The sequence below is a fragment of the Osmerus mordax genome, chromosome 6 (assembly GCF_038355195.1).
Source record: "Osmerus mordax isolate fOsmMor3 chromosome 6, fOsmMor3.pri, whole genome shotgun sequence".
Lineage (NCBI taxonomy): Eukaryota > Metazoa > Chordata > Actinopteri > Osmeriformes > Osmeridae > Osmerus > Osmerus mordax.
The window spans coordinates 1,169,285-1,194,191 of NC_090055.1; the positions used below are offsets into that span (position 1 = coordinate 1,169,285).

The 24,907-nt window shown below is 48.4% G+C and overlaps 3 protein-coding genes across 3 annotated transcripts in view; 2 read left to right on the forward strand and 1 right to left on the reverse strand.

The window, feature by feature from the left end:
• The first annotated feature begins 2,269 nt into the window (after positions 1-2,269).
• On the forward strand, positions 2,270-5,864 carry fdps (farnesyl diphosphate synthase (farnesyl pyrophosphate synthetase, dimethylallyltranstransferase, geranyltranstransferase)). The gene is made up of 10 exons (XM_067238100.1): positions 2,270-2,390; positions 2,612-2,764; positions 2,957-3,097; positions 3,271-3,351; positions 3,438-3,560; positions 3,671-3,759; positions 3,979-4,051; positions 4,268-4,345; positions 4,479-4,613; positions 4,902-5,864. The coding sequence occupies exons 1-10, from the start codon at positions 2,388-2,390 to the stop codon at positions 5,100-5,102; spliced, it is 1,077 nt and encodes a 358-aa protein (XP_067094201.1). The 5' UTR covers positions 2,270-2,387; the 3' UTR covers positions 5,103-5,864.
• Positions 5,865-10,758: 4,894 nt separating this feature from the next.
• On the forward strand, positions 10,759-21,701 carry rusc1 (RUN and SH3 domain containing 1). Its single transcript, XM_067237131.1, has 11 exons — positions 10,759-11,064; positions 13,869-14,873; positions 16,087-16,170; positions 16,281-16,357; positions 16,783-16,957; positions 17,553-17,658; positions 19,245-19,291; positions 19,541-20,049; positions 20,148-20,383; positions 20,560-20,733; positions 20,839-21,701. Exons 1-11 carry the CDS (start codon positions 10,809-10,811, stop codon positions 21,002-21,004), a joined length of 2,835 nt encoding a protein of 944 aa, XP_067093232.1. The 5' UTR covers positions 10,759-10,808; the 3' UTR covers positions 21,005-21,701.
• A 2,410-nt stretch (positions 21,702-24,111) lies between these two features.
• LOC136943850 (histone-lysine N-methyltransferase ASH1L-like) overlaps positions 24,112-24,907 on the reverse strand; it is a 10,495-nt gene continuing 9,699 nt past the window's right edge. The window contains exon 11 of the mRNA XM_067237333.1: positions 24,112-24,907. This exon is cut by the window's right edge and continues 1,277 nt beyond it. The gene's annotated coding sequence lies outside the window, so the exon portion shown is untranslated.

Consider the following 24,907-nt stretch of genomic DNA (forward strand, 5'->3'; position numbering starts at 1 on the left):
AGGAAATGAAAGGGTTCAAAATGTCAACAACACACATATCGTTCAAGTATTTCCTTCTTGATTTTCCTTCCTGACTTTCTCCCCTCCTAGGAGACACCTCTGACTGTCCCTGTCCTTAAACAGTGGTGCTGTTTCCTTCTCACCAACCTTCAACCAGGACAATAGAGGTTAAACGTGAGGTGGGAAGGGTAAATGGGATCCCTGATTAACTTCCATCTGGAGCGCTTATCTTGTCTTCTCCTCTGGGCCCACTGGAAGCTGCAGTCCTTCCAGAGAGGGTCCCTGGGACAGGAAGAGCCTGCCTCACCGGCTCTGCACCCACACCAAACCGCATACACTCAGCTGCATATCACACGCCATACATGGTGCCGTACACCCTGTTTTCTATATCCACATTTCTCAGTTAGAAGAGCACAGGCACCCGGTCTTCCACACCTGCAAAGGTGCACATGCTCTCCTCACCTTCCTCACACAGAGAGATAGATGAAGACACTGTAACCTGGAGAGAGATATTCACAGGTGTTGACGGAACCTTGAGTCCATGGTTTCTTGGCGTCACAGTTGCTTTATTGTGTTGCGATTGTTTTGTTAATCTAGCTAATTTTCTTTTAGCACTGACATGGAAAAATCCCAAATTTGATTTTGTTCTTTCGCTCCATCTCCTACCTCCACCCAACCTTCTAGAGGAGCTTTCTCCTCCAACTGTCACCCCACCCCCACGTCTAGCATCAGACACTGCTTGAGGCCTGGATGCGTATATTCTCTCTCTGTGATTTTCGAAAATTGTGGTTTTGATTTGAATATGTGCATGTTTTCCTACGATCTCCCTGAAAGCTCCAGATGTAACAGGAGACTCGTTAAGATGCACCTCTTTTTTTTTTTATCTGGCAAACTGGTCAACTGTGTAGGTTGATACTTCTCTGAATGGCTCTCTGCATGTTTGAAAATGCTTGTTACTTTTGGCTTCCTTCCTCTGTTACTCCTCCCTTGTAGATGTCCCTTTGAAAATGTGCCCATGTACTGCTTTCGATGAGCGAGTGTTGAGGAATTGAACCCACTGTCTTGGATAATCAGCTTTGAAAAATTATCTACTCCCTGTCACAGTAACAGTGACATGGTTGTTACCACTATTCTTGCCGACATGACAAACTTAAGATTCTCTCTCACATAGTTGACCAAACTGTGGTGTATATCTATGACTATGGTTAAACCACTCCTGTTGTGTATTAAAAAAAAATTCACCTCGGTATAATTCTGAAAGCACTAAAGAGGTTCTCGCAATAAATGTACAGACGTGCTTGTGTAGATGTGAGGATTTAGGAGACTGTGTAGTAAACAGGATCTGAGAGGTCTGCGCCATCAAAACATTTAGGTTGAGTGATAGTGGTCATTATGAATAATGACGAATAATAAAACGAATAATATCTGGCTACTGGATTGGTCTATCCTGCCACCTGACCTAAACCAAGTGATGCTCACTGAGTCAAGATATCAAGATATCAGCCCCGTGTATGGGAAGTTTTGAATATAGACACTCGTAAACGGGATGTAACTGACAGAAACATTTACACTCACTCACTTGCACACAGACACACTGGGCTGTGTTTAAAGTGGAGCGATTGTTTCTACCTCCAGTCTTGCACATGGAAACATTATTTGAGGAAATGTATGGCTATGGCTTGACCTGATCCTTGAGACCTAAATAAAGTTAATATATTCAATATGACATACATTTTAAATGCGGTTCTGATGATAGAACGTTTTAATGCGATGTTATTCAGCATATAAAATAAATTATACACAACTACATTTCAGTTTCCGTAATGTGTTCTGTGAACAAAACGAATTCCAATTTAGACCTTGCGTGGGAATGTTTCTAATAATCTGTGTTTCTTTTCATTATACACACAAGGTCATTTTCTTGGCTTGTGCACGGTTTTATAATTCACAGCTAATCAACGTATCCTTAGTTATATAGTTAAAATGTTTAATCGACACGATCAAAGTGACATTGAGCATGGGGGCAGGTCTATTATGGAACCTTGAGCCTCCTACAAGCTATCATCAGACACACCAACAGCCCACCGACCATGTACGCTTTTATTTTTCATGAGTCCTATTGGTTAGATGTCTCAAAAGCCCATCCTGGTTCGATGGCAATAGCGAATGAAAATTCTCGATGTCATATGAAGCCTTGTTGGTCCACGCCCATGTCGCGATGCGCGAAGGCTGTCGGGAGAGTTAGTCCACTGTCTAAGCGATAAAATTGATTGGAACGGCAGAGAAAACTACAACGCACAGATCTCCTTCCCTAAACTAAAAGCAACGACAGAAGCAGCTTAGACAGACTTGCCTCCAGTGTCACTGCAGACGAAGACGGGCACACTATGGTAAGGAGTTAATGTTGTCTTATTTTAAACGTAATCAATGCATGACAAAGCTAGCGCTAGTTCTAAACTAGCTAGCTAGCCAGCCGAGCACGAAGAGATTTCAGCCTGGTCAGACCAACGCTGCCAGCCAGCTAGAGTTAGCTAACTAGGATTCTGCGTCTCTTGCCAAGGTAACCTACTAATTATAGTAACTGTCCTCTTCTCCCCTGTCTGTTGTGCAGGGTGACAGTCGTTGCAACGGGACACACTCCTTGGGGTCAGAGCAGTCGGACCCCGAGTTGTTTGAAGCCCAGTTTCAGGAGCTGGTCACTGAACTGACGGAGAAGGACTTAACAGACGCCGTCCTTGCGGATGCTCTCAACAGACTAAGAGAGGTAACTACAGTCCATCCATTAGTGTCAGTCAGGAGAGAGTAAATGGGCGAAACTGGAAGGCTGTCAAGCTGTGTTGTAAACTTTGTCTTGTGTGCCTTATTTGAGCACATGGGTGTGTGATCAGAAACGTTTTATATTTCCCTTAAACTCTCTCCCTCTCTTTCTCTGTGTCTCTCCTGCTCTGTCTCCCAGGTGTTGATATACAATGCACCTGGAGGCAAGAGAAACCGAGGTCTTTCTGTAATTTGTTCCCTGCGAGAGCTAGTCCCTCCCACTGAACTCACTCATGACACAGTGCAAAGGGCCCTCCTGGTTGGGTGGTGCATTGAGCTGGTAAGAGCATGGACCAATCATTATTGAGCATGAAAATGACACGTTTTCCTCAGTTTTCACACACCAAAGGCAAGTCACTAACACAGAATCAAAGTTACAAAATACACTTAATTGTAGGTCAGGGGTTGCTGTCTGTCCTAGCTATAGTCAGTTATACCTGTCTGTCTGTGTAGCTTCAAGCTTTCTTCCTGGTAGCTGATGACATCATGGATGCCTCTGTGACTCGTAGAGGACAGCCCTGCTGGTACAAGAGGGTGAGTCTGTCTGCCTGTCTGTCTGTCTGGCCTCTTGATCATGATGAACAACAACAACAGGAGATAAGACTGTTTGTTTTTTCCAGGATGGAGTTGGTCTAGACGCCATCAACGACTCTTACCTGCTGGAGGGGGCGATTTACAGGCTGCTGCGTAGACACTGCAGAGAACAGCCCTACTACCTGCACCTGCTGGAGCTGTTCATGGAGGTAGCACATGCACACAGGTTACACAGGCTCTCGGATTTGGGTGCCATTGTCTGACACACACACACAGGCACAGACAAGCTCATAATGATGTGTGTGTCTCTGTGTATCAGACATCCTTTCAGACAGAGCTGGGTCAAGCTCTGGACCTCATGACGGCTCCTCCTGGCCAGATTGACCTCAACAGATTCTCGATGGAAAGGTGAGGCAGGGAGCCCGGACTGAACGATGAGGGAGCTGGACGTAGAACAGGATTGAGGTCTTTAGAACAGAAATGTACTGTTGTGTTGCTAACACGTTGGATTTTATTTGGGGCTAAAACCCGCATTATCTTCTCACACTCTCTCTCTCTCTCTCTCACTCACTCACTCACTCACTCACTCACTCACTCACTCACTCACTCACTCTCTCCCACTCTCAGATACAAAGCGATAGTCAAGTACAAGACTGCCTTCTACTCCTTTTATCTCCCTGTGGCGGCTGCTATGTATATGGTGAGTGTGTAACATTGATGGACCTGTAACTACAATAGTATGTGTAACAGTATAGATATACCAGGTCAGAATCAGCTTTTTTCGCTAAGTAAGTTTGCACAAACAAGGAATTAACTATGGCAGGAAGGTGTAAACATATGAGTTTTAAATATAAAATGTAGAAAATATAAAATGTAGAGCTTGGTGTTTTAACTGTGTCCTGTGCTGTCTCTGCAGGCTGGGATTCAGAGCGAGGAGGAACACAACAATGCCAAGCACATTTTACTGGAGATGGGAGAGTTCTTCCAGATACAGGTGAAACAGAAACACCACTGCTAGCATAACCCGCTTCCTTGAACTCCTGCAGTAAAAGGCCAGCCAAGTTTTAGCAGTGTTCTGTCTACTACAAGCATGTGTGTTTTTGTTGACGATGCTTTGCTGTTGCCAGGACGACTACCTGGATTGCTACGGCGACTCTGCAGTGACGGGGAAGATTGGTACAGACATCCAGGACAACAAGTGCAGCTGGCTGGTTGTCACGGCGCTGGGGGTCATGACCTCAGAGCAGAGGGCCGAGCTGGAGGTGAGCGAAGCGACATCACACACCTCCTCCTCTCGTAGCACTAGGCTCCGTGACACGCATCACATCCTGTCCATTCCAACATGCCCTGTGCGATAAGCCATGTGAATAGGGCTGAATTGCTTTAACAAGTTATTGTATCAGTGAGCATGTGAATGAATGCCTCGTCTCCTCTGTGGAACATGGGGTTCCTTGCTCAACATTGATGAACGTATGCAGCCGGAAACTTCATTCATGAAAACACTCAAGTTTTCAGGATGAGGAATGAACATTTTAATGTTCTCCCCTCAGTCGTGTTACGGTCGCCATGACGACGCCAGCGTGGAGAAGGTCAAGGCGTTGTACGACACCCTTCAGATGCCAGCACTCTACCGACAGCACGAGGAGGACAGTTACCAGCGGTTACAGAAACTGATTGCGCTTCATGCCCAAAGCCTTCCCCATGCCGTCTTCCTCAACTTCGCCAAGAAAATCTACAAAAGGAACAAGTGAAGTTTCCTGTTAGCGCTACACCCAATCAGGACTGGACTGGGAGTCTGACACTTATCTGGGGCCATTTAGGTCCCTATTTCCTTCTCCTTGATTCCACAGATATTTCATGTAAGAGAGACTTAAGTACCGTAGGGCTAGGTAGCATCCTAATCGTAGGTGTTGAAGGCGAGGGGAAGGAAGTAGAGATATAAATGAAACTAGTCCTTTAAATGCTTATGAAGCCTGAACTCTGCTTCAGAGAGAAGCTGTCCACTCTGGAACCCTCTGGATCGTACACATTCTGCCAGATCAGAGGAATAGCCTAATCTTTGTTTGGTTGATAGATGCGATGATGCCTGTTCCTGTTCACTAGTACGTTGCCGTACCAACACTGCATGTTGCCGTACCGACACTGCTGTAAAGATCTGACACAGGAGCACAGGGTCCGTGTCTGGATTCTGCGCTGTGGGACAAAACCATGTTCTGTTTTCAATTTTTATTTACCCATGTCTGTCATGTTGTTGATATTATTAGAAAACATATTTTCTGTCGTTTTTAAGTCTTTCACCAACTCTGAGGTGTTCTAAGAATTACGATGATAATTTTAAAGTGACGCCTGAAATCTACATACAGTGAGTTGGGGTTATTTAAAAATTCAAGGACTTTTTCTGTCATCCGTACGCACACACACTTTTTAAGCTTCTCTGTTAGTCTAATTTAAATATGCATATCTACCTGTTGAGACTGGCATGTCATTGCTTTATTAAAGAAATGATCCCAAGAGCTGTGAGTTTGGATGATAAATGTTTTTGCGATTGTGAACAACTCAAGAATGAATTATACTGCAATGGAGGTGGACCAAAATCAATGGGAAATGGTGGTATATTTTAAAATGTTCCTTTTCAGGCAATCATTTCTTCGAATGAGGAAGAAGGGAGCGGGCTGGGGAGATGGAGAGGATGTACTGGTGAGGTAGGACAGAGGTGTGGTTACTGATTGCGTCGAATGGGCGGAGGGCGATGACGAGAGAGAAGGAGGTGGTCGCGAGAGGAGATGCTCTCGCTGTATCTTGGAATCATTCCTCGGTTGGAGGGGTCGCGGCGCTCGCATCCGAGACGGATTCTTACATCTCCATCTTTTAAACTACACTGACGGTGAGTACGTTCTTTTAACTTTGGTCGTTTTTTCTTTAATATCCTACATTACCTTTTACATTTATTTCGACTACATTTCACAAGATCCACTGACCCTGAGATCATCATCATCATTAGGATGTCTTTGATTTGACTGTTGCCTAAGGAACAATTATTCATTACATTCAAGAATTTAAAAGGTTTTATATTTTTATGGGCCTTATTTCATTGGGCTACACTGGATAAAAGCGGGGGTGGATATGTTAGGGCGCTGCGGCTTGGGGTATACTACCTATATCCAGCCCCCTCCCCTCTCCCCGCTCCCCGTCTCCATCAGCTCTATTGGATCGATAAATCCGGTGGTAAATACTGAAGATATGCCTGATAGGAGAGTATTTCTTCTGCGGTGTATCCGCTGTACAGTTATTGCTTTTTTCAAGATTTCTCGTGCATAACTAAAGACTTGAGTTAGGCCCGAAATAAGCGCTTTTTGGTAGTGATTTACAGTATATTTTCGGCCGTTTGATGTGAAGGGCACCGAGGAATATGAGCAGTATAGCCTACGGTGGATGTGCCTTAAAAAGACAGACTCGCTGTTAGTCACTGCGCTGCTGCTTGGTTTTTTTCTGCTCTAGTTGTTCTAGAATATACTGGTATGTTTATGCGTCCTTTAATGTACAGTATGTCTAAACACTACATTGAGTGTAATCTTAAAGTTTCCCTTTATCAATGTATTTATCTAGGACAGTAAACCAAAGCAGTGACAGTGTGTGTATTTGTGCGTATAACAGAAAGAAAAACCCTATAGAAAGAGAAAGATGTGAAAATGATAGTGGGGGAAACGGAAGCATTAAGATACATAGAGAAAGACACTTCACATTAAATCTCTTCTAAAGGCTGTGCCTTCATGGCTCAATTGAGCGGAATCTCAAGGCTAAGATACTGAGGGATGTTGGTAATTGTTAATTAGTTGAAGCTATTTTTTTTGTGGAGATCTCAGCTGACATTTGGCAGAGGGAGGGGGGGGGTTGTGTGTTTATGTGGGCTCGTGCGTTTAGTGAGTTTGGAAAGGAGAGAGGGAGAGAAGGAAGAAAAAAAAAAAGATTTAGATCCAGCCGCTCCCAGCACTCGGTTAATTACGTAGCTAAGAAAGCCCAGTTTGATGTAGGGTCCTGGGGATGGTTTCAACTTCAAAGATGTAATAATATTTAAAATTTGAACAGAACAAGATCGAGGTCTCTTGTGCTGATTATGGAACATGGTGACGTAGCGTCCAGTGTCCGCTGACTCCCGTATCTCTTTTGATGTTTCAGGACCGTTGGACTCGTGCCAGAATGTGACTGCCATGGCCTGTCTCGGTTTGGATCCTTCCGGTCTTTAGATAGAAAACCCAATCCAGGTTTCTATAGCAACAGAAATAACTGACTGTCGCAAAAGTATGGCTTCCGCAATGCACTCCTCCCGCGCCGCGCTGCCCCTGAGGCCTCGACGATTCGACACAAGCAGAAGAACCAACACCAGCGTGGAACCGAAGACCCATGGCCCGGGTTTCCGGAGGGAAGATAAAAACATGAACACCCTCTCCACCTCCTCGCCACGTCGACCTACCAAAGTGCCCCCAGAGTCTTCCAGGGTGAGGGTGGGGCCCCAGGCACGTGGGCCTGTGGTTCAGTCTAGACTGGGCCTACAGAAGCAGACCTCCGGCCCTGCCACCAAACCCAAACCCAAGAGCATCCGTGCGGCAGCAGTGTCTAACGTAGCTCCTCCTCCTCCTCTTCCTGTCCTGGATCCTAACTGTAACGAGCCCAGCCTGCCGTGTCTATGCTGTGATGGGCGCTCTCCACAGGACAACAACAGCATGTTCAACCACAACCACAACAACAACAACACAGTCTCTATCAGACATCAACTCAAACTCCAGCCTCCTCCTCCACCCCCACCACTGAGGCAGGAGGGGTCAGGGGTCAAGGCCCAAGCCCAGCCCCAGGCCAGTCCCGCCCAGCCCCAGCCACCTGACGCCTCCTCCCCCCCTGCTGCTTTGGAACTGGAGGTACAGAAAGTAAAGGAGAGCTCGAACGTGGACAACAAAAAGGAGGAGGAGGAGGAGGGAAGCAGCGTGGATGTTGATATCGAGGTTGATGTGGACGAAGATGACGATGAAGAGGAGGGAGTTGATGATGACGATGAAGATGACGATGACACGCTTGTCCCCTCGTGCTGTGACTGTCCTCCCTCCCTCTTAGACTTCTCTCTCTCCTCCTCCACCTCTTCCTCTTCCACCTCCATCAGCTCCTGCTCCGATCTGGAGCTGGACTGCGCGGATCTCTCCATGTCTCTCTCCTGTTCCCAGACGCACTCTGATCTCTCTATCGCCCTCTCACCCCAGGATCATGCGTTTGCTCAGGCTCCTGAATGCTACCCTCCTTCTAGTTCGCCCCCCACCCTGCCTCTTCAGGTCTCCGACCCCTCCTCTCTCTGCTCTGCGTCGCGTTCCCCCCCTCCCCTCTGCTCCCCCGACGAGGGGTACCCCTCTGCCCCTGCCTCCCCTTCGTCCGACTACCTGGGAATCAAAGGCCAGGCAGGGCATCTGGGTTCAGGGGTCAGTAAACTGGGCCTCATGGACTTCCTGGAATCGATGGGAGAGTTCGGAAAGATGGAACGCTTCAGTCAGGTGATCCAGGTGGCCCGCTGGGACCTGGATGGGGATCCCTCGGGAGAGCTGCTGAGGGATCGACTGGATCACCTGGATGGTCTGGAAAAGGTCAACAGACAGGTTAAGCTGGCCCACATTACCAGGCTCCACGAGAAGGGTCTGGATCTGGCCGATCTGGGAGAGGCAGATTTCTCCGATGTTTTGGATGAGATGGGGAACGTCGACATTCCCTGGAAGCTGTACAAAAGACAGTCGTTGGGAGATTCCCAGGAGTTCTCCGATGCTGGTGTGGACCTCACAGCCCCTTCAGACTCCGAGGAGACCCTGGCTTCAGACTCTCTGACTCCGTCTCCCGTGGAGCCTCCGCCTAGACCTCCCAAACCACCCGCCCGCCACGCCAGCGTGAACTCTGACCTCCACACCTACATCAACATCAGCCGAGAGCCCTCCTCCATCTGCACCTCACCCAGCCCCATCCTCTCCACCTTCTCCCCAACCTCCTCCTCCCCCTCGTTCTCCACCTTCAGGTGTGAGAAACCCCTGCCCCCGTCTCCTCCATCCATTCCTCCTCTCCCGGTCTCTCAGCCCATCCCTTACTTCTCCCTCTACGCTGGCCCTCCTCCCCCCTCCATTCCCTCCCTCCTCCCCCCCATCCCTCCGCCTCGGAGGCGACACCTCGCCCGCAAGGAGGCGCAGAGGCTGGCCGCTCTCCAAGCGGAACAGGAAAAGACCCCCTTCTGCCTACCCCCCCCCACCTCGCGTCCCCCTCCTCTCCCCCCTCACCCAGTCATCTCCATCTCCACCTCCTCCCCCCCTGCCGTCCCCCCCCCACCAGCCCTGCCTCCTCCTCCCTCCTTCCATGCCTTGGATGTAGAGATCCGGAAGCTTCTGATGCTGGCTGGACTGACCCAAGCAGAGCTTCAGAAGCTGAGTCCAGAGCTGGGGGTCTGTGTTGGGGGACTGGAGGAGCAGGGAGAGGGTGTGAACCTCCACCTGAGCAGACCTGGAGAGCCACAGGAACGAGGGAGCCGTAGAAGGGAGGACAGAAAGGGGGAGGAGGAATATGATATAGAAGGGATGACTTTGGATGGATGGAGAGATGGAGGAAAGTTAGATGTGGAAAGGCATAGAGGGATGGACGCACTCGGAGAAGCAGAAGAAGAAGAAGCCAAGAAGGAGGAGAGCAGGAGTCCACTGAGGACCACCTCCTTTACCGAGATGGCGAAGAGAAGGAACAGAAGAAGTGGGTTCGGGGCCCCTGAACCCTCCTACAGCACTGGCCTCAGCAATACTGCTGATAAGAAAGCTACAAACATGACCTTTGGGACTTTCAGTTACTCCCCTGTGTTCTCGGATCCCCCTCCCCCTCCTCCTCCACGACCTTTACCCCCAGTCCCCCCCACCCTGCCTCCTATCAAAGTCTGCACCCTCACTGCCAACTCCTTCAGACCTGACCGATTTGATTGGCTGATGGCGTTTTCACCCGACGGGGAAACGCCACCACTGCCCCCGAGAAAACATGAGCTGGTGAATCCACCGAAGAAGACAACCTCCCCGAAGACAACAACCTCCCCAAAGACAACAACCTCCCCTAAGACAACAACCTCCCCTAAGACAACAACCTCCCCTAAGACAACAACCTCCCCTAAGACAACAACCTCCCCGAAGACGACATCCTCTTCAGGGTCTACCTCAGGGAGGGGGTCAGGGTCTGGGTCTGGGTCTGGGTCAGGGTCTGGGTCAAATGTGACAACCTTCAAGGAGCTGCGTAACCGTAGCAAGACCAGCTTCCCCGCCACTCAGATCATAACCGACCCAGACCCCGACCCCAACATCGTCACCCCTGACCCTGACATACTCTACAACCTCAAATGGAGGAGGGAGAAGACAGACGGGGACGACGTCCAATGGGAGTACACCTCCCAGGCTCAGGCCGTCTTCATGAACCCGCCCCCTCTCACCTCATTGGCTGCCCTTAGAGAAATGTTCCAGAAAGAGGATGATAACATTGGACAACCCGAAGTGCGCCCGTCACAGAAGATTGGGTGCTCAGCCAGCGAGGGGGACCTGTGGACGAGGGGGCGAGAGAGAGAAGGGGATGGAGAGATGAGGGAGGATGAGGAAGGAAAAGGAGATGAAGAGATGGAGGTGAGAGGAAGAGCGGATGGAGGAAGAACACTGGAGTCCAGAACCACAGGTGAGTGATGATGATGATGATGGTGGTAATGGTGATGAGGGTGGTGATGATGATGATGATGGTGATGATGGTGATGATGGTGGTGATGGTGGTGATGATGGTGGTGATGATGAGGGTGTTCAGTAGTATGCCTCTAATAGTGAAGATAGTGCCATAAGATTACGATTCTGACGATTCTGAGCAAATAACAGGATTTGAGCAGGTGGAAATTTTGAGACATAGCATTTCCTAATGTCACTCCATAGAAATTGCCACTGTCTGTGAAGCAAATGAGTTTTCCTTTTGAGAGGGAATGTGGGTAACTACTGACAGGAAATGGTGCACGACCACTTTCTGTCCAAAAATACACAGAGAAAGAAAGTAACAGATGGAGATAGATGAAGAAACTGAGAGATGGGGTTCAGTTTTGCACTCATTCTTTGTCAGTGCAGGCCACAAAGTTACGTATGAAAAAACTGAGATGGAAAATAGATGATGATTATAGAGAGAGAGAGAGAGAGAGAGAGAGAGAGAGAGGAGATGATGTGAGGAGAATAGATACGGGAATCGCTACCAGCTGTTTCCTGTGGACATGGTGATCTGGGTGTGATGTCATCGCTGCCTTATTCAATTATTCATCCACTCTGCAGACCAGGGTGGGGGGTAATGGAGAGCCCATGTGGCTCTCCACCTCCTGCTCCATCTCTCCATCCCTGCGTACCCTCCAGTTCTCTCCACCTCCTGCTCCATCTCTCCATCCCTGCGTGCCCTCCAGTTCTCTCCACCTCCTGCTCCATCTCTCCATCCCTGCGTACCCTCCAGTTCTCTCCACCTCCTGCTCCATCTCTCCATCCCTGCGTACCCTCCAGTTCTCTCCACCTCCTGCTCCATCTCTCCATCCCTGCGTACCCTCCAGTTCTCTCCACCTCCTGCTCCATCTCTCCATCCCTGCGTACCCTCCAGTTCTCTCCACCTCCTGCTCCATCTCTCCATCCCTGCGTGCCCTCCAGTTCTCTCCACCTCCTGCTCCATCTCTCCATCCCTGCGTGCCCTCCAGTTCTCTCCACCTCCTGCTCCATCTCTCCATCCCTGCGTGCCCTCCAGTTCTCTCCATCTCCTGCTCCATCTTTCCATCCCTGCGTGCCCTCCAGTTCTCTCCATCTTCCCGTCCGCGTACGCCTCTCTCTCACACCTACCTGTGTGTTTCATTTCCGTCCTCTCCTCTCATGTCTTTTTGTATGACTGATGATCTGACCCTGTTTTGCCCCCCCTCCCCCTGTCAGTCTATCTTCCTATTTTGGTGAGTCATTTATGCTGCTTTCCTCCACCTCATCCTTCCTCTCGTCTGTCCTTGACCTAACCTTTGTTTCTCCTCTCCTCACTATCTCTGGTCTCTCTGCTGGGCTTATCTCCCAGAGGCACATCTAACTCATATCATATTTCCTTAACTCATTTTCAACCTGTGTACAGAAGCCTTGTGGTTTGTGTTTAGACTTTGACACAACAGTAAGGCAGACACAGTAGTCTTCTAACAAATCTGTGTCGATAAGTGTAGGGCTAATGGAAAGAACATATCTTGATGTGGTTGAACCTAGTTTTCCTCTGGTCTTTGTGACACGTTCAAAAAGGTTAAGTGTGTATAATCAAGTGTGTGTGCAACACTCCAAGCTGTTGATGTTCTCCCAGCAGAGTGTTTGTTCCATGAGAAACTAAAGCATGCGCTCTTATCACCGGGCAACCTTCACCACTTCACCACCGTCTCTGTCAGGAAGCCGAAGGTTGTGTATACCTTTAAGACAAAAAGGGGGCGGGACTCTGCCTATGTGACCAATGACAGAGACACAGTGCCAGAAAAACAGGAAGTGCTATAGTTGGGCTGTGTTTGAAAGACAATAAGCTCCACACAAGACAAGACGAGACAAGGTATTGTGGTCTTTTAACTTTAAGCTTTAAGCCAGTCACGTTACACCAAAAGTGTGGTGTCGATAGTAACAAATGTGGAGTCAAGTGAAGAGAAGGACAGTGTGACTGCAGTAACAGAACTCTGAAGACTGACTCAGCATAACACTGTACTGAAGCCCTGGAGAGGGAGAGGAAGGAGGGAGGGAGGGGAGAGTCAGAGAGAGAGAGTCAGAGAGAGAGAGAGAGAGAGAGAGAGAGGTGATTCAGAGGTGATACCTGCTGCATTGTATCACCAGCGAAACCCTGCTCATGACAGGAGCAAGTTTAACAAGGTGTAGACGGGATGAAAGGCTGGAGGTGTTCTAGAGACGGTCTAGAAGCTGCCAGTGACACCAGGGAATCACAGGTTATATATATATATATATAAGGAAATGTACTTCAGTTATCTAGACCTCTTAAACTCAGAACTTTGACTACGGCTCATAACTCGCCTCCATTGACTGTTATGCACTGTGGGTATCTGTGTGTGTGTGTGTATGTGTGTGTTGGACCAGACATTCAGACCTGTGGTCATGTTGATATTGCATGTTTTCTCAAGAGTTCTGCCGGTTTACATTCATGAATCTGCATTCTTCTCTCGTCGGACACTAACATTTTCTCATCTTTCTCTCTCCTTCCCATTTATTTGCTACGTTGGTTTTATTTTCTTCTCCTCATTCTTTCTCATCCTTCCTCACCGTTCTGTTAAACGTTTGGCTTTGCTTCCCCTCCTCCTCCTCACCCCCCTCCCCTACCCCCCTCACCCACCTCACCTGCCCCTCCTCCCCCTCCCTTTTACCCCTGCCCCCCTCCCCCTCTTCGCCTGCCCCTCCTCCCCTCTCCCTGCTGCCCCTACCCTGCCTCCACGGCTTCTGGGCGAGCAGTGTCCTCGCCCCCTCTGTCCCTCGCCCGAGCCTGCGCCCAGCCCCAGCCCTACCCCTACTTCCTGCACTCCGCCTTCCCCCGCTACAGGCCAGGCTTCTGCAGCATCCCAGCCAGACCAGAGGCCCCGCACCTTCACCCTGCGGAGCCCCAACCCAGAGCTAGGCCTCCCAGCCCGTCCCCACCTCCTTCCCCTCCCCACAGCGTCCCAGATTCAGACAGAGACTCAGGGTATCACCATGGGGGCAGGACTGGAGGCAGGCCTGGGTACAGCCCTGACTCTGACTCCAAGAGCGATGAAGGCTTAGACTCACTGCGTGGTTACGGAGGCGACTTCCAGAGAAACATAGACTCGGTGTATCGCTACGTAAACGACTCTCAGACGAAAGCAGACGTGGACCATGGCTTCGGCCGTGACTCCGTCAGTAACTTTGACTCGCTGTACGTCGCTGACTCTGAGAACCCCCCCCCCGCCCACACAGGCGTGCTCACACCCGGCGGCGGCAACACACGCAATCAACGCTGCACCACCCCGTATAAAAACATGGAAGCCATGTTGACGTATGCCCACACACGCACTGTGGGTGTAGAACACGCAGATGCACACTCAAACACACTCGGTGACTCTGCTTACGTAGACAGCTCACACTCACAGCTCACACACGACTCCCCTCAGCCGGGCAGGAACCGCAACATGACCAGGGCTTGCAAAGACCTCCCACCACTGCCCACATACTACCTCTACCATCCCAAGAACTGCCCCCTGCATCGCGGTGCCCCTCCCCGCCTCTCCCCCATCGGAGCTCTCTCCCCCCCTCTGCGCTCCGGTGCTCCCCCTCCTGGTCTGGAGGGCTCCCGTCTAGGCTCCCCCCTCTTCCCCCGCTCGCACACCCTCCCTGCCCTGGCTGCCCCCCTCTACTACCCCTACCTGTACCCGCCCATCCCCCCGAGGAAGCCCCCTGCCCCCCTGACACTCAACCAGACTCCACCGCTGCCCTGTGCGCTGAGTAAGAACTCTCTCTTGTCTCTCTCTCTCTTGTCTCTCTCTCTCTTGTCTCTCTCTCTCTCTCTCTCTCACACCCCCTCGGTCCGTCACTCTGTCTTTCTAACATCCTGCTCGCTTGCCTGTCTGTCTGTCTGTCTGGGCTGAATAGGGGCCTTTCCACCTCGTATCTCCTGTTTGTGCAGATCTGAAGGAACTGGATAGGTGTGAGTCATTTGGCAGAAGCTCCCAGGACACTGCTGACATCAGCACGGTTCCCTCAGATCTGCAGAGGAGATGAGAAGCTTCGTACTCTCTTAGGCTGATCATATTTCTCAGTCTGTCTACCTCTGTGGCCTGTCTGTCTGTCTGTCTGTCTGTCTGTCTGTCTGTCTGTAGACATCCATGTTGTCTGTCTAGTTGTGTTGATATTGCATGTGTGTTTAAATGAATAACCTAGATAAGTTCATGGCTTCTTCACTGATAATGTGTGTGTGCTAGTGGCTACAGGCCAGGCTTGAAACTAACACAGTGTTGAGTGTATAAATGTTACAGCTACATTTATATACCTGGTTTGTGTTGTAGGATTAGTATAAAGGCCAAACTAAGATTGAAATGTGCTTATCGTGCTGAAACCTGTCTTGCATGTGTTTTGGTTTCTGTTTGAGGTGTTCAAACTGTAGGATCTCCCATACCCCCCAGGACCCTCCCTGTGTGTGTGTGCGTGCGTGCGTGCGTGTGTGAGAGAGAGAGTTTGCAAGCGTTAATGTGCGTGTCAAGGTTAATGCATGGCCAACGATCCTCCTATGGATGTGTGCTTCCAGTCCCCTCCTCCTCCCCCCCTCCTCCCCCATGAGAGTGTTGCTATGATCCAGGAGACACGACTGGCTAAACTGCTCCTCTGCTGCTGTGTGCGTTGCCTCGACTACCACCTGGCTACCTGTTCCCACTAATGATACTAATAACGCTTATTCACGTTCTCGCTACTCGCAATGTTTTTTGGCTATCTTGTTGTTATGATCAGTGACCTATGCACTTTGTAAAGCTCTCTCTTGGAAGTCGCTTTGGATAAAAGCGTCTGCTAAATGAATAAATGTAAATGTAAATGTAAATGTTCTGGTATTCTTTAGAGCTGAATGTCATTTTTCCTGTATGGCGTTGGGATCATCAGGTTGTTTTTCTGTGTGTGTTGGTCTCAGCGGTCCGCAGTGTGTCGTTCGCCGGTTCGGAACAAAAAGGCTTGACTTCCTGGATGGGAGAAAATGTGAGGGGTCCTGTGAGAGGTCTTGGGCTGTCCTCTCTGTGCCTGCAGGAAAAGAGAGGTGATGCGACCTTCACACACCGTACACAGTTTACGCTGCCTGGTGTCATACTGCATGTGTTCCCCCCTCGTGGGATGCGTAGCGTGCTGATTGGTTGATCCTCCTCGCAGCTCTGGTCAGTTCGGTCAGCGTGGCGGTGGAGGCGGTGCTGTCCCAGTTCAGCTCCTCCAGGACCCTGGTACAGAAGGTCAGTCCTGCATACACCCACGCAGAATACACTGCCTCCAATACTCCTGTCATCCATAAAATAATTGTTGAAATCTACCTCTCCTCTCTCCCCTCTGTCTATCTGTCTTTTCTCTCATGTCCATAGCCTGTTTATGAGGTACTACTAGAATGACCATAGTCCCTTCTTGTCATTAGTCATGACCCTCCCTGTGCACTAACTCCAGGCTGCTTCCCTACCACCCCTTCATCTCTCTCTCTCTCCCTCTGTGTCCTCCTCTTCTCCTCTCCTCCACTCTCTCCATGCTCATCCATCTTTCTGGCTCTATGCCCTCCTTCTTCACCCCTCACCTTCTCCGTCTCCTGCTCTCCACCTGTTCCCTCCCTCCCCCTCTCCCTCTCTCCCTCTCCTCCCCCTCTCCCTCTCCCTCTCCTCCCCCTGTGCAGGCGCTGTCAGGAGACAGTAGTGTGAATCCGTCTGTGGGTCGCCTGGCGCTGCAGTGCCTCTGCCCCGCCCTGCGCAGCCTTCTGTCCGATGGCCTCAAGCCCCACCAGAATGACCTTATTTCAGGCAGGAGGCCAAATTCAGCCTGGGGACTGGTCCAGGCCTCCACCAAGTCAGGTAGGAAACACTGAGGCTCAGTACCGAGGAGAATGGCCCTCCAGTACAGACAAGACAGCCCCTCTCTACTCCATAAACAACATATCAAAGGCTTCTTTCACTCTGACAGACGTGTGGTTATTGATTTTTCTCATTATAACCTCCTTTGTGTCAGTCTTGCCTTTGTTCTCCATTTCTCTCCTCTTTCTCTCACTCTCCCGTTGTACTCGTTATTCTGTTGAGTCACTCTCCTCCTCCATCCTCCATCTCCTTCTCCTCCCCCCTCCTTCTCCTTCTCCTCCTCCTTCCCCCTCCTCCTCCTCCCCCCCATCTCCTCCTCCCCCCCCTCCTCCTCCTCCCCTCCTCCTCCTCCTCCTCCTCCTCCTCCTCCTCCTCCTCCTCCCCCACCTCCTCCTCCTCCCTCCTCCTCCTGCTCCTCTTCTCTTGTCCCTCCTCCTAGCTTTCTCAGCCTTATTATCAGTGATCTGTTCTTGTTTAATTTCAATGTCAGTAAATTCAGGTTCACGTCAACATAACATATTGATTCAACATCGATTTGTTTTCAGAGCCAAAACCATGTTTTTCTCTGACCCCCCCCCTCCTCTCCACCCTCCAGGGCCTGGTACCGCAGCCTTGCACAGCATTCAGAATCGTGTTGGAGAGCTAACACAGCTGAGACAAAGCAAACACAGGTTCAACGCCTTCCTGCTCGGCCTGCTCAAGTAAGACACGTCTCCTGCATGCTCCTCCACTTGCCTGTTCCACTCCTCCTCTCCTCCTCCTCTCTCCTCCTCTCCTCCTCTCCTCCTCTCCTCCTCTCTTCCTCTCCTCCTCCTCTCCTCCTCCTCTCCTCCTCTCCTCCTCTCCTCCTCTCCTCCTCTCCTCTTCTCCTCCTCTCCTCCTCTCTCCTCCACTCCTCCTCTCTCCTCCCCTCCTCTTCTCCCCCCTCCCCTCCTCCTCCACTCCTCTCTCCTCCTCTCCTGGGGCCTGTGATGGATCCTTGAGTCATCGAGCCGCTGACACACAGCAGATGGAGAAAAGGCTAAATGGAAGTGCGGATGTTTTTTCCAATTAGTGTTATGACAGCGGATGATGTCAACTCATATAAACACAGTAAATCTCACACCATTAGGGTTTATATAGGGGCATTTCATGAGGGGACCTGTATAAACACTCCTTATATATTTTTACATTTAGTCATTTAGCAGACGCTCTTATCCAGAGCGACTTACAGTAAGTACACTTGCACTTATAGCAGTTCATGTTGTTTAATTGTAACTTGTTTAACTACATGCTCTTATGGTTCTTCCCTTTGGCACTTACTTTGGTTGTTCACAATGTGTGCTTCATGTTTTGGCTACTCGCGATGTTTTTTTATCTTGTTGTTATGATCAGTGACCTATGCACTTTGTAAAGCTCTCTCTTGGAAGTCGCTTTGGATAAAAGCGTCTGCTAAATGAATAAATGTAAATGTAAGTACAGGGACATTCCCCCCGAAGCAAGTAGGGTGAAGTGCCTTGCCCAAGGACACAACGTCAGTTGTGTATAACACACCTGATGTTAAATTAACACTTTGAAATGTGCTGTGTAGTAGGTGTGTAACCAGAGATGGTACAGTACACACGTCCTTCACTCAAGTAGAATTTACAGATACTCATGTTTAAAAAGACTCTGGTAAAAGTTGAAGTGCTACACTTTTTCACTCAAGTTAAAGTAAATAAGTGTGAGCTCTGACATTTACTTAGTCAAGTCAAGTTTATTTGTATAGCACATTTCAACAAGGCAATTCAAAGTGCTTCACATAACACCTTTAAAAGCATCAAAACATAATGTAAAAGAAAACAAGATTTAAAACAATTAAGAACATTCAATAAAACATTAAAAACAGTCAAAAAACAAGAAATAGAATACAAGTAAAAAGTAGCCACTACCTGTTGAACATGACATCATCACTTTAAAAATATATATATATATATTCTTGTTGCACTGTCTACCTTGCACCATGGTAGCTTTCTAAGACTAGCTTACGTTTTTTGTCGTTTGCTGTTTTTTCCACACACAACACAAAACCAAAAAGTTTCTAGTTTTTTCAAAACTTGTTTTCAACCTTTCCAAATGTTGTTTTTACACTGTTATTATGTTGTTATTACACTGTTGTTACACTTATTACACTATCATTACACTGTTGCAGAGATGTGAAAAAATCTGCGAAAAAAGTACAGCAACAAACTTAACTTTCCATCTCTGTGTGTAACACATACATGCATATTCTCATATTCAAACATTTTTATTAATTTTTTTCTCACAGCAACAAGCTGCTGGATTTCTGGCTCTCTCACCTGCAGTCCTGCAGTGGTAAGTTCACAGCCTCAGAGTCCTTCACCAGGGCTGCCAGCCTCAGAGTCCTTCACTAGGGCTGCCAGCCTCAGAGTCCTTCACCAGGGCTGCCAGCCTCAGAGTCCTTCACCAGGGCTGCCAGCCTCAGAGTCCTTCACCAGGGCTGCCAGCCTCAGAGTCCTTCACTAGGGCTGCCAGCCTCAGAGTCCTACACCCAGCCTGTCAGTCTCTGTCGTTAAGACTCACTTTCTACCTCTTTCTTCCCAGATGTGCTGGAGACATTTTATCGGCCCACTTCCTTCATGCGCCTGTCCTCGACTTCCTGCCAGCCACTGTTTGAAGAGCTCCTCCTCCTGCTGCAGCCGCTGGGCCTGCTGACCTTTAACCTTGACCTGCTCTTCCAGCACCACCATCTCGAGCCAGCCAATCAAAGCCCAAACATCCCCAGCCCACCCAATCAGGATGCAGGGTTCAGGCTCTCACCACGAGGGTCGGCTGCTAATTGGCTGGGTAGAAGCTACTTTGAGAGCCTGTCAGAGCTTGATTCTGGGAGCGTGGAACTTGAGGAGACCAATGTCAGAGCAAGTTCCTGTTCAATGGCTGATCCGCTGGTTGGAGGGTTGGGGGAGTTGGCCAATGGCGGTGTGGCGTCTGTGAAAGTCCCTGTCGGTGTGGGGAAGACAAGCCCTCAGCTTCTGTGGGTGCAGGAGAAGGAGATAAGGAACATAGCGCCCCCTAGTGACGGGGAGGCCAGCTTATCCCAGCAGGCCGGACAGGTAATTGCATCTCTGCTGGTTTTAATGCCCCAGGGTGTGTGATGGATGTGTACGGTAGATGTGTACTGACTTAATGATTGTGTCCGTTCTCTGCTAAGGTCATCCAGCAGGGATGGGGGGCTGTGATGCGCTGGGGGGGCCGGCTGGGCCAGAACCTGACAGAGCTGAGCCCAGGGGTGACCTCCAGACCTCCAGACCACCAGGGCCAGGCTCAGCAGACTGACCCCAGTGGAAGTGAGCGTCCTCGGGAAGACGGTGTTGCTGCTGTCCCCTGGAGCTTTGGGAGACTGTTTGGAGCCTCTAAAGACTCCATGACACCCACCCCGCCCAGCAGGTCAGTTTGTGTTGTGTGTGTTGACTTGTGTGTTGACCTCTCCGTGTGTGTGTGCTTTCAGTACATGTAACCTGTCCCCCGACACACAACACACTTAATTCTCTCTTTTTCTTCTTTTTTTTCTCCTTTATGTCTCTCTCTCTCCTCCACCTCTTCACTCTCGTTCGTCTCTCCAGACGTCCCTCTCAGTGGCTGGCTCCTGGTGTGACTGTCTTGACCCGCATGGTCAGCAGCAGTTCCACCCCCACACTCAAGAGGGCGCTGGAGCCCGAGGCCAAGTGCCAGATAGAGATGGAGAGCCAGAGGGAGGGGGACACCGAGGAGGACACGGACAAGCCACGCCCCCTCAGGTAGGACACACGGGAGGAGGACAAACACGTGTTGCTGTTCCTTTAGATATTAACGAGGTTGTGTGGAAGTATGCTAATCACGGACACCGTGTGCGCCCCCTGCAGGTCGGTCAGGACACTGTGCGATCACTCCGGCACAGGGGCGGAGCTTAGCTTCCAGAAGGGGGAGGAGCTAGTCATCTTGGGTGGCGTCGACCACGACTGGATTCGCTGCCGTCAAGGAGAAAAGGAAGGCCTTGTGCCCATTGGCTACACCTCCTTAATCATGTGACTTCAGTTGCCGGATTGCTGCTGATATAAGAATTTAAGAACAAAAACAAAAAAAACACTAAAAAGATTAACAATGAGAGGTTGTGTTCAGGTAATAATACTCTGGAAGAGATAGTTCACACTTAAATCAAGATGGTCTGAAATGTAGGTACATAGCTTACAACACCATCTGCTGTATTCAGTTCACCGTGTGAGTAAACAGCAGCGCTAACCCACACGTGAACATGAGTGGGTCCACTTCAGGTACAGCAGATGGTGTGCAATAACAACTCAAATCTACAACACTTCTCATCTTTGAATTCGGGGTGATTTATCTCTTGTTCCTTGTTTCTCCATCCTCTCTCCTCGGTGACCAAAGATCTGGCAGCATCTGGATGAGTCTGAGCCAGATGAGATCTGTGCTTAATTCAGCTCATCCACGCGCTCTCAGATCTGTGGTCACTCTGAGGCGTGGCGGCCTGCTGGTCACTTGTTTCCCTGTTGCGTCGTCGTAGAGACGGGGCTCAGACCAGCCGGCCGCCCAGTGAAGGAAGCCGTGTTAGATTATTGGCCCGTAGTTCCTGTTGCGTAGAGATGTAACTTAGTGACCCGTAGCTGTGTTCTGTGACCTCTCTGACCACCCCGATATCCCTCCCCTGTGGCCTGGTTTGTGTGTTGACATGTTTCTGCAACTCTTAAGCATTAAATGATAACTATTTGACTGTATAAATATACATACAAAATATATATAGGTATATGAATATAGACTGGTTTTACCAAGATAGATAGAAAGATGGATGAACACGAGAAAAACAGATAAGCGATAAGTAAAAGATAAAACTTTCAAGGTTGATCAAGAGTTTTACTCGTAAGTGATCGGCCATTTGATTTTGCTGCTCTCCCCATATCTCTTAATCACCAATCACAATTCTAGTTTTTAGTAGCCCCTCCCCCACACACACTGTGGATGTGCTGTGTCACGTGATCTGGTGTCTGAAGGCTTCTTCCTGTGTGTTGTATTTCCTCACACTCTCTTAGCATCATATCCACATCATCGGTAGATATAATCTCATATGTTTAGTCCCTGAATGCGTAGGACTGTGAATGCTTTGAATGAATGCAAAAGAATATCTATTTAGCCAACATATCTGCCCTACTGTCAAGACAGCACAGTATACTCTAACTAGCGTAGCAGTACTGTAGCTGAGATATGCTCCTCCTCCTCAGTCTCACATCCAGATACTTCATAGGCTACCAGCTGAACCATCCACCTCGCAGACACTCAGAACTCGACCAATCAGAGCTTACGAGCGTATTTTCCTTGTCTCTTATTGGACCACAGCTGTAAAACCCCACACCTGTGTGAGTGAATGGCTGCCTTGTCTCAGAGTCTGTGTGACTGAACGGTCACATGCTACCTTACCCTACTTGTCATGTTTAAACATGTGAGATGATCATCGTTAATATTATTAGTAGTGGTAGTGCAAGATGTTCAAGTGGTAGTGTATTGATAACAATGTTTTATCACTAACAAAATGCTGTATGGTATTTTAGGATTTGGTTGGTAGTTATTCTGTAGACTTAGCGTTATGACTATGCATATCATGTACTTCTCAAAGCTCTCTGATGGAGATATTCTGCGGTGATCATAGTTTATTTGCTTTTAAAGCTACCCTCCATACTAGAATGCAGTACTCCAGACATTCAAGTGTCTTTTGTAAAGTCTTATATTACTACACCTACCTTGAATGACCTAACCCTTAACTTGAATTCAGGAAACGCAACTGTTGAAATGTCTTTTGATTGGCTGGGAAAGGCGCAGTAAAGGTCTTAATGCCAACAAGCCATGTAGCCATGTAGAGTATAATGTTACTATGACGATGCTCAAGGGGAAAATGACCCTGGCAGCCATATTTTCCAAAAGTACTGTATGGTGTCTAGTTAGGAATACACACCCGCCATCTGAGGCTGCTATTCAATGTCTAAGCCCTAGACAATATCAATGTATTTGCAGATAAATAATAAACAATAACTATAAGGTAGTATTGTGTTTGTCGAGATTACCCATTTATCTTGATGGTTTAGGATTTTGTTCTGGTTGATTCAGGTTTATTTTTACGTTTGATGTTTAATGATCGTCTTAATGCTTTTGTATCAGATGTTAATCAGCCGTCTGAGCACCCCGATCTGTCTCTCTATCTATCTGGGGTTCTGCGTGCGTTAGTGTGTGTGCGCGCGCCTGCACATGCACGTGTGAGCGTGCACGTGTGAGGGTGCACGTGTGAGCGTGCACGTGTGTGTAGCAGTGTGTTTCTGTATCTTCTGGTGTGATGTAGCCTGCCCTGCCCTCTATCTTACTGTTGCATTTATAGTAGCTACTGCCCCTTTAGTGTCAGTCACAGTCAAACCCCTGCATGTGCTTGTTTGTAAATATATACAATAAATAATCAATATACACCAGTCCTTCCTCGTGTGTTGGTGTGTTAAGGGGTCATGGGGTGAGGGTCAGACAGACTTGGATAGAAAGTCTTCGGTAGACTGTTCCTATGATCTCCAGAAAGGGTCATGAGAGGACTGCGCCGCAGTACTCCCCTCTCACCACTAGAGGGCACTGTTTGTCCAGTCATGAGGGCTAACCTGAAGGAGCTCCAGTAGAGGGCCCTTGTAGACTGAGGAACATCTGTTAGCTTGTACAGTCTCACTCCGCCAACAGTTACACGAACTCATCAAACACGGTCGCGTTGACGAAAATTGCATTTTATTGTCATCAATATAAAGGCAAAGGTTTGAAATGACATTCGTTGACAATGAGCTATGCTTTTCTTCTTTTCGATACAGTTTTCAGAATCTATCGCGAAATGGTACATGTCATGCAAACTAAATATATAGGTTTTGTATCTTATATTTGCTAACAAGTTAACCACTGGCAATGATGTAGTGCTTTCAGTTTAATATGAGAGGAACGACACATGTAAACAGTCAAATAAATGGCACTTTCTTGGTTTGGTGATGCAGGCAAGCCACCTCAAACCACAGAGAGAGCTATCGTATATAAACGCAACACTAGCAATCTGTTCTTTTCCCTGATTGTCCGACCCAGCTACAAAAAACAACCACCTTCCACTTGGGGAAAAAAGCGAACATGTCAAATAGAAAACAAAACATTAAAAAAGTCAAACTGTATACAATCATAGGCCATTAAAAGAGAAATATTTGATCCAATTTCACATTGGTCAGTTTGTTTAAATACGTTTTAGTAAAATGAAGGCCTTTGATTAGCTTTTCCTCTTCTGTATAATACTAATAATTACATTACTGATATCTGAGAAAGTGCATAAATCTATGAGCTTAATTGTTCTGTTCACCCTATGTATATGCATGTATATATATATACTGCATATATAAATACAGTATATATGTTTGTGTATGTATGTATGTACATTCACATGGAGCTCAATGCCATTACATTTCTACTGTTACCCCATGTATAAGAATAATCGTACTACTAAATCTTTACAGGTAAATGAGCTTAAATGACCATATTCACCAGTTCACTATCAAATCAAAACGGGAAATGGGAGATATTGCTTTAAAGACTGCATTCATTTAGGTACATACTGTTTACTACATGGCACTTCACCACAGCAGTATGACTGGGGGACTCTCTCTCTCCCCCTCTCTCTCTCTGATTGTTCCTGCTCTCTCAGGAGAGGGAAACAATATCAAAGGCCATCTGAAGTTGAACAACATCACTCGAGAGCTCGTACCCTCCCCAGACACAACACGGGAAAATACGCACACGAATACATACCACCATCATTTATATCTACTGTGTTTATATATATATATATATATATATGCCGTTATTTGAGAGCGCTAAATTTGCCCTTTGAAAATAATCTCATTCAAAAACCCTCATTAAAAA